Source organism: Balaenoptera acutorostrata, chromosome 10, assembly GCF_949987535.1.
Source record: "Balaenoptera acutorostrata chromosome 10, mBalAcu1.1, whole genome shotgun sequence".
NCBI lineage: Eukaryota > Metazoa > Chordata > Mammalia > Artiodactyla > Balaenopteridae > Balaenoptera > Balaenoptera acutorostrata.
This window is the reverse complement of record NC_080073.1, coordinates 46,429,567-46,438,817: the sequence shown is the minus strand read 5'-3', so window position 1 is coordinate 46,438,817 and position 9,251 is coordinate 46,429,567. Positions and strand designations below refer to the sequence as shown.

The window sequence follows — 9,251 nt, the reverse complement described above, 5'->3', positions numbered from 1 at the left end:
AAGGCTAAAATTTTCCTTCTAAGTATCACTTTAGCTGCTGTTCGCAAGTTTTCATATATATTGCTTCTACAGTCAATCCATTCTAAATGCTTCATAATACACATTATGATTTCTTCTTAACCCATAAATAATTTAGGAGTGTGTGTATGTGTGTGGGTTTTTTTTTCCATTCCAAGCATATGATGGGCTTGGAGTTCTGTTTTTTATTTTACTTTTGTTCTCTTTTTAGTATTGATTTCTAATTTTAGTCAATTGCCATTAAAGAAAATGGTCTGTATGATGTCCATTATTTGGAATTTGCTAAGGTTGCCTTTGAAGCCTAAATTATAATACATCTTTATGCATGTTCCATGGATGCTGGAAAACAGTATGAATTCTCTGGGTGGGGTTTTATATACCTCTGTTGAATCCGTAGTAAACCATGTTATTGAAAACTTCTTTCTCCTTTCACTTGTGTGTGTGTCCTTAATCGTTCAGTTTTGAGAACAGTGTGTTAAAAAATCTGCTCACTGAGATTCCCTTAATTTCTCATTCCTATTTTGTACAGACCAGTTCTTATCTCCACCCAGTGCCCAACCAGGTACAACAAACCTGGGCTGTGGAGGCCTGACCCCTGCCCATCGGTTCCTGTGATTCTGCCTTTGCCTTGCAGGATGCTTGAAGATGAGATCGAACGGCTTCGGGATCAAATCAGGGAAACAGTGGATGAGAACGGGCGATTGTATAAGTTGCTGAAGGAGAGGGACTTTGAAATCAAACACCTCAAAAAGAAAATAGAAGAGGACAGATTTGCCTTCACAGGTAGCTCCACCGCTGTTGCGACAGTTTCTGCTCTGAAGTCCAGGTTGGCTGGCCCAGCTGCCATGGAGCCTACAGGGCAAGACAAACAGCAGGTTCCAGAGGGCAGGTGCTCAAGAGACAGTGCAAGGTGCAGCTGTGCTCAAGCTTGTCCAGATGAATCCTGGAAGTGAGGGAGAGGGGAGAGGAATGAAGCAGGCCAGGCAGGCTAGCATGCTGGGAAACGGAAGCACGAGAACAGCAGGGGCAGAAGGCAGGCATTCCAGGCAGTGTGGGTGACCCCGCTGGGACTCATGACAAGAGCTCTCCGTGATGCTCGCTGCATGTTCGGTGGGCCAACGGCATCCATTCTATCTGGATTCTCCGGGTCAAACACTGTATCATGGACGTGAAAAAGCCCCAGTGGAAGTAGGCATTTACTCTACACCACTTGCTGTTGCTGCTCCAGAAGGGTGGACAAGACAGGGGAGTTAGCTGTTCTGGGAGGATTTCCTGAGATCCAGCAGCATGTACAGTGGACCTTGGCCCTTCAGGTCGGAGTTGGACCTTGGTTCTGTTGCTGGAGACCTTGACCCTGTGGGTCTGTTAGGGACCTTGGCTTTGTGGGCCTGGAGATGACCTTAGCCCTGTGGGTGTGGGCTGGACATTGACCACTGACTCTGTGGTTATGAGCTAGACCTTGTTCTTACAGATCTGGTGGGGACCTTGGCCCTGATTGTCCTCTGCTCGATGTACGCCCGTTGAGCAATTCCCAGGTGGCTGAGTGAGAAAGCACAAAGTCAGTGTCAGCAATCACAGAGGGCATGATGCCTCACCTGGCATCTGCCAAAGCGTCTCTCTCTGCCTTTGCTAGTAAATGACTTTAAGAGTAGATGCACCCAGAGGACCAGTGCTGAATTAAAAAACAAGGGGAATCTGGTATCTTAAAGGCCCTTGGTAGCCTGTTGTGCTTCCCTCCATTCTTTGGCCTCTTCTGTCTAAAACAAAACCACACTGAAGAGAAGACAACACCTAACCTGGCTCCGGGTTCAGATGCGAAGGGGCAGCTTCTGCAAGGGTGTCGAGAAGTTGATGGGCTCCGGGGAGGGCAGGAGGTGCCTCCTCACCCCAGGAGACCTGGGAGACAGGGCCTGCCCCCTCTTCTCCAGCCTGCCCCACATCCTGTCTTCTGCTGCTTCTGCTGGCATGCTCATGGCCTCATCTGAGTGCCAGCCCTGAGCCTCCCTCAAGACCTCTTAAATCCAGTCCTCGCTCAGAAGTCCCCATTTCTGATTTCCAACTTCATGTTTTGAAGAGAAAAATCTGACAGTCTCAGTTCATGTTTTTAAACCAGGCTAGAGTGACAGGCTGCTGACAGCTGATGAACTGGTTTTCCTTTGGGTGGACTTTTAGTGTTTGCTTTAGTTTAGTTTTTCTATTTCTTTGTACAATTTTTTTAGTGACTGGGCTAGTGCTTACAACACACATAACTTTTCATGGTCTACTTAGAATTAATATTTTACCACTTCAAGTGGAATGAAGAAACTTTACCACCATATAAGTCCCTTTACCCTCCCCCCTTATATTACAGCTTTTATATGTATTATGTCTGTATATGTTGAACATCCCATCAGACTATGCTATCATATTTGCTTTCAACCATTATACGTTTTAAAAAACTGAAGGATGCAAAATAGTCTATTATATTTACCCAGATATTTTAGCATTTCTGTGCTTGCCCATTCACTGATGCCCCCATTATAATGGGGTTGCAGCTTCAAGCGTGGGGCTTGTCTGGAGACAGAGTTGGGAGAGAGCCCTGGCTCACTCTTAGCCCCACTTCCTGCCCTTCGGACTAGAGAGGGCTTCTCTTAGACTTCTTTCTGATGTCTAGTTCCAGGATTTGTAATGCTTTTGGGTCCTGGGAGGAAAACATAACCAGAGAACTCACCACTGGACCATTTGTATTTCTAGGTTTGGTTTCCTTCCCCAGGTTCTTTCTCCTTTCTCCTGATGTGTCCTAATCCTCTTCAACAGACACGAGGTGGCCGAGGGCAGCTACTCATAGTTGCCCAGATGGCTGCTGGCCCAAGCCAGCAGCAGCAAGCCTGTTCGACGTGTGGGCCTGTGTTTTTAACTGACTTCACTGTTTTCCTTCATTTTAGGGACGGCTGGTGTGGCTGGGGACGTGACTGCCACCAAGATCGTTGAGCTGTCCAAAAAGAACCGGGTGCTGATGGCAGAGTCCGAGGGTGCGAAGACCAGAGTGAGGCAGCTGAACAACCGCATCCAGGAGCTGGAGCAAGAGGTGAGGGGCCTCAGGCGCCCCTGCCCCGGGTTCCCTGTACCCCACGCCACTCCTCCAGAGAGGAAGCACGCTTAGCTGCTGTAGGTCCTTCCCAAGGACTGGTGGGTCAGTGTTTTCAAGGAGTCCCTCAGTCTCTGTCATATCCTGAGAGGGGAAAGTGTCAGGAAGCAAGGAGGACGCAGGCGGTGGAGAGATAGCCTGACACAGCAAGGAGGACGCAAGCTTGGAGCCTGACCACCTGGGTGTGAATCTCAGCTCCACTACTGACTTGTGTTGTGACTTTGAGCCAGGTATAAACTCTCCGTGCCTCCACCTGTCACGTGGCAGTTATAACGGCACTCACCCCAAGGTTTTCTGAGGATTAACGGCACTCACCCCAAGGTTTTCTGAGGATTAAATGACTTAACACTGTAAAATGCTTAGAACAGTGCCTAGCAGGTAGTTAGCATGAGAAAGGCATTGTTGAATAAATTAACAGGGATCCTTGCTAATCTGAAGCTAGAGCCAGGAGCATTCCACCAGTTCGTCTCACTTTTGTCCACCTTCCTCTTTCTGCTGCCCCGAGCTTCCCACAGCTAATGACAAACCCCTCCAGTCGAGAGAGGGCACAAGCCCCAGCGGTTCATGGTCCCTCAGGAGCTAGAGTGAACCTACGCAGCTTCTCCTTATGTGGCTGGAGGAGCAGAGGCTGGCAGAGGTTAAGAGGCTTTCTCAAGTCACGCAGCATGTGGTGGTGCCGGATTTCAGATCCAGTTCTGTTGCCCTCCAAAATCCTCCACAGTCATTACACTTGGCATTGAATTAGACCTTCTTTCTTCTATAACGTATTTTTTGAGAACCATCGCAGGCTCTGGGCCAGGCCCTGGGGAGACCGTGGGGAGCAAAATAGGCCTGGTCCTTGCCCTCCTGGAGACAGACCAGCATCGAGGGCCCCTTAGAGGAGGGAGTATGCACAGTGGGTCCCTGGAGGATGAGAAGGGGCCAGGCTCGGAGGGGTCGGGGAGAGGCCTTCATGCAGAGGACCCAGCAGGTACAAAGGCCCTGAATAGGAATAAAGGCCTGAAAGGGGACCAATGTGGCCGAGCTTGGAGCAAGATGAGGTCAGAGAGGTGGGAGGGCGGGTTGTGCCCAGCCTTGTCAGACAGGGATGGTCTTTGTGTGAAGGACAATTGGGAAACCCTTAAAGGGTTGGTTGGCTGTCTGTATACAGCAGTGGTCTTGGCCACCAGGCCATGAGCCTGAGTGGCAGGTTTCTCAGTGTCTCTGACCTTGTCTCCTCAACTGTAACGTGAAGTCCGTAGTTCCTCTTCTCTCCGCCTCCCAGGCTGTTGTTAGATGCAGGCCACGGTTGCAGAATCATTATTTACTAAGCTGTTCGTGAATCCTAGGCTGCGACTGGGGAGTGGGGCAGACAATCAGTTAAACCCTCTCCCATCGCAGAGCGCCTTGTAAAGGAGAGTTCTTCCATTAATGGGCCTTAAAATGAGCTGAAGGGACAGACTGCTGAGATCCGTGACCACACATCCGACGGCAGCACCAGAGCCCTTCACTCAGGCGCCGCAACTGCTGAGCAGAATTAAATATTAAGTGCCGGGTTTGCTTTTTCAGCTGCAGATGGCCCTGGCCAGGCTGCCAGGCAAGGGGGCCACCGACGCAGGAGCCAAGCTGCCGAAGGCCCAGATGGGAGACAGAGCCTTGGTATGAATTCTCTTCTGTGCTGGGGAGTGTGTGAGGCAGCCATGGGCTTGGGCCTCCCCTCTTCCATGGGGGCGTAGGTGCCTCTGTCCGGCGTCCACCCCATTGCTGAGCCATTGCAGCATCCTCAGAGCCGTCAGGGGACAGTGGCCAAGTCTACCGTCTGAGGCCAAGAATGCCCCGGTGAAGGCTGGTGAGGGGCTAACTCTCATTTAGTCCCCAGAGAGGGAGGTCAGGAGGGGCCTGAGGACCCTGGAATCCTAGACTTTCAGGACCAGGAGGGAAGACCTGATCCAATTAGCCTCCTGCTCTCAGCCCAGCTGTAAAGGATGTCCGTTACAGCATGCTTACTGGGGAGACATCCAGCCTCTCTACCTTACCCCAGAGACAGGGAGCTCACTCCTCCTCAATGGAACCCTGCTTTTTGCTGGGGCAATCCATATTGTAAGAAGTCTTCCCTTTGTGGAACTCCAAATCTACAGCGTAAAAGTGACTATTGGGAATGCGGCTGTTCCCAAGATTCCATTTTTTCTAAGCCAATGAGCCTCCATCAAACTCAGGGCATGGGAATTGCAGCTCCATGAAAGGAAGGCAGTCTGACCCAGTGGGCTACCGGGGAGAAGCATGGAGCCCAAGCCAGACAATAAATAGCTAAGAGTCTCAAGAACATCCCAGGAGGCCTCCCCTTGGTTTTCTTTTTTCTGTTTTTTTTTTTGGCCACACCTCATGGCTTATGGGATTTTAGTTCCCCGACCAGGGATTGAACCTGGGGCCTCGGCAGTGAGAGTGCCAAGTCCTAACCACTGGACCACCAAGGAATTTCCCCCATGGTTTTCTTAAGAAGCCAAATGAGTTGGTGAAACAGAATCCAAGCCTCAGGACTCCTAGTTCAGTGCCCCTTTTCCACCCGATCTTCCCTGTTGTCTACGACTCAAGATCAAGCCGCCTCGTGCCTGTCTTGAGGAGAATACTGCCCTCGAGTGATGGGCCCCTCAGGTTCCAGGGGTGAACATGTCTCCTGAAGGCTAGTCTTGCGTAGATTTGTCTCATTGCTGGGGAGGCAACGGAGGGGCTCCGCCCTCAGCAGACACTAGACTGAGTGTCGTTCAGTGCCTTTCCCAGCTCTGAGGGACACTTCTAAGCTGCCCCTTGTTTATCCATATCTCTGACTGGGGCTGTCCTAAATGGGAAACTACTTGTTCAGTCACTTGTTGAGCTTGACAGAATGTTCTGAGCCCTGGAACACAGAGAATCAAAAACAGGCCCACTGTCCACAGGGGGTTCAAGAGGGGAGATGAGCAGGCAAACTAAAGGAAGGAGGGGAACAGGGCCTTCAGAGAAAGCCCCTAGGCTCTGAGTTCACAGAGGGAGCACACATTCTACCTGAGGCAGCCAGGAGGTGGGATGGATGAGGGCTTCCTCAAGTGGCCTTGCTGGAGCAGGAAGATGGGGGTGGCCCTTCCAGCAGAAGCAGTGCAAGCTCAGAGCAGGAAAGCATCAATATTCCTATTTTGTTTGTTAGCTGGGCATCAGCTGGATAATGTTTGGCTGCAGCCCAGGGCCCCTGAGGAGGAAAAGGGGAACACATCCAAACAAAGCTGGGGCGGGGTCACCTGTGGAGGGAGGCCTTGATGGTAGCTGGAATAGGAAGTCCAACTTCATTCTGTGGCTGCAGGGAGCCTGGGAGGTTTCTGACGGAAGAGTGCGTGGTGGGTTGCAGTCTCCATTCCTCGGGACACGTGTTTTCCCGGGCATCTTCTGATCAGAGAGAGGACAATAGCCACGTCCCCCTCGTTAGACTGTTCAGGGCGACCCAAGCCTGGGCCATACTCCAGGGCCTGCAGGTTCACTCCACATCCCAGCCCAGAGCTCCAAGCACATTCCAGAGTGGAGCTGAGCGCCCTCACTACGCGTGGGGCCTCATGAAGCTGTGGTGTGAGTGGCCTTGGCGCTATCCGCTCCCATGGACACCATTTCCGGTATCCTCAGAGGAAACAGCCCAGGGTGGGGGAGGGCGTGCCCAGGCCCAAGACACCCACAAAGCCTGTGAAATCTCACTCTGGGCAGAAACAGCTCTGAAATATCAGGCAGGTAGGGTTGGCTCAGCTTCCTGGGAGGGGAGGTCTGGGGCCTGGCAGAGCAGAGAGGGTGATGCCCTCACCAGAACACCATATGGCCCTCAGCCGCCTTTGCCAGCTGCCCACCCAAGCCAGGCTATGCCCCCCAGCATCGCCCCCCGTCAGAATCTGCCCCAGAGGGCACCCTTTACGTGCGTTATCCCATCAATACTCACATGTACCCTGGAGGCTGGTATAACGTGCCCCCCTTTCACAGAAGAGGAAACGAGGCTTGGAGACGGTTGTTGCCGCCGCCTGGGTCTCAGATCCGGATCCAATCGGTGTGCTCTTTCCGTGCCCTCAGGCTCCCAAATGCTCTCACGGCTCCTGTACCGCCACCCACCAGAGCCAGCAGGGGGCTCAGGGCACCGAAGATCTGACAGGCAGGGACTGTTGCTTCCCAACGCAGGGCAGATTCAAAGCAGCACCTTAGCAGGGGAGCAGAGAGGCTCCCAACAGCAGTGGGGAGGGATGGCATACAGCCAGGCGGCAGAAGGACATACCAAAATATAGATTAAAGAAAGATGCATGTGTGTTTTACGTAAATTCCCAATTTGCAAATTCTGCTCACACTGGTTACTCTGTTTGGCCTCCTGGGGGTGCTGTGAGGAAGCAGCCGTTTCCTAGATGAGAAGACCAGATGAGTCCAGGCCTTCTGGGCCCTGTGTGCAGGTCTAGTTTCCTTGACCAGTGGTTTTCAGCGGGGCTGCCCAGAGCCTCTGGGGTCCATGGAACTCCCCAGACCCAGTCTTCTGGGATCTATCTTTCACACTAGCGTTCACAGGCGGTTTTGCCTGTGGCTACTAAGGAAAGTTCAGAAAGCCGCTGCAGGACCCATCCTGTTTCCCAGAAGTCTAGTCCACCCGATCTGCTGGGACAGGAGCAGATGGTCTTAGTGTCATTGCCTGATGGGACACTCAACCCACCAACCGATGTTTCTGTCACCACGATGCCCTGGCATCAGCAAAAGCTTATATTGGGAGAATCCGCCAGAGCAAAGGAAGGACCAGGCCTCTACTCCCACTTCTGTCACCCCAACCAGCTGTGTGCCTGTGAGGCCATGTTATTTCCCTTCTCTGGACCTTATCTGCATCACCTATGGCAAGGGTTTGAATGGGCTGACCTTGGAGTCCCTTTAATGCCAAAGTACTGAGAGTTTCAGGAACTTCTATTTAAATCATAAATGGGGAACACATTTGAGAAAAGTTTCATCCAAATAGTTTAAATGAAATATTTTTTTTAAAAAAAGACTTTGCTAAGAGTTCCAGCAGGCAGAGTTTTCATGGCTCCTGCAGTTCTTCAAGCCACAGAAATGGAGCATTTGGGGAATAAACTGGGTCCTTATTTCTATTCAGTGAGCTCATTGCTGGGAAAGGGAGCCCAAGGCCCAGTCTGACAATTCTAGGAGAGGAAGGCCCCAAGTTGGGATGGTCATGACCCTCCTGCCAAGCTGGGGCTGCCTTCGCTAAAGGAGCCAGTTCCCTCTTCATCCTGAGTGAGGATGGATTTGCTATGATGCCAGTCTCTGAGCACAGCAGAGCCCACAGCCTGGGAGTGTCTGGGGGTTGGGAAGCAGCCCCCTCCAGATGCTCCCCGTCTGCGGCCACCACCCACGCCCCCCGTGTGCGCCACACTCGGAGCACAGGGCTCAGCCCCCAAAGTTGGGCTGCCGGGATCCACATCCACGCTCCCCCTTACCTACCAGGTCCCCCAAGCCGAGGGGTCACCCCCCTCCAGCCTCTGCTCTGCATCGCTAACGGAACCTACCTCACAGGGGTTGTGAGGATGAAATGGGTTCCTCCTTGTCAAGCACTTCGTGTGGTACCTGCACATACCTGGATAAACGGGGGCTGTGATTATGGTTACTATCTAGGCCTCAAATGACTGCTCTCCCTCCTGTCTTTCCCAACTAGCAGGACAGCCCAGAGGTGAAGGTCTTGCAGGACAGGCTGGCGGCCACAAACCTGAAGATGAGTGACCTCCGCAACCAGATCCAGGCTGTGAAGCAGGAGCTCCGGATGGCCCAGAAGGTATTTCCAGGCCAGGGTTCAGGTCCTCGTGGGTGGGCCTGGGCCTGGGCCTGGGAAGGTCATGGCTGGGACAATGGCTTCCATTCAGGAGCTTGGCCCCGTGAGCATCATGCTGCTTGTTCTGGGTCAGGCTCAGATCCAGTAACTTCCTTCCACCAGCCCTTGAAACAGACCCAGCAGGTGAGGGGGGTTACCGGCTGCCTGCGGGGCCCTGCATAGAAGCCCTTGTGGTGCCCACCCAACCCTGGACGGGGGAGCACAGTGCTGTCCACCCTGGAGGGGCCCTTAAACCTTCCCTGTGCTATGTGCACCCCAACAGATCTT

The 9,251-nt window shown here is 52.5% G+C and overlaps 1 protein-coding gene, 1 long non-coding RNA gene and 1 other non-coding gene across 3 annotated transcripts in view; 1 reads left to right on the top strand and 2 right to left on the bottom strand.

Annotated features, from left to right (window-relative positions):
* The window catches only part of CCDC13 (coiled-coil domain containing 13), a 29,404-nt gene that overhangs the window by 2,070 nt on the left and 18,083 nt on the right, over positions 1 to 9,251 (top strand). The window contains exons 2-5 of the mRNA XM_007193455.2: positions 653 to 801; positions 2,943 to 3,085; positions 4,694 to 4,783; positions 8,811 to 8,927. Coding sequence (XP_007193517.2) covers positions 653 to 801; positions 2,943 to 3,085; positions 4,694 to 4,783; positions 8,811 to 8,927 — 499 coding nt within the window. The remainder of the gene's footprint in view (positions 1 to 652; positions 802 to 2,942; positions 3,086 to 4,693; positions 4,784 to 8,810; positions 8,928 to 9,251) is intronic.
* Positions 5,526 to 5,598, bottom strand: TRNAE-CUC (transfer RNA glutamic acid (anticodon CUC)). The gene has a single exon. It is a non-coding gene; the product is annotated as a tRNA-Glu (tRNA).
* LOC102998314 (uncharacterized) lies at positions 6,167 to 9,071 on the bottom strand. Its single transcript, XR_452082.3, has 3 exons — positions 8,862 to 9,071; positions 7,074 to 7,765; positions 6,167 to 6,538 (listed from the first exon to the last, which is right to left on the bottom strand). It is a non-coding gene; the product is annotated as an uncharacterized LOC102998314 (long non-coding RNA).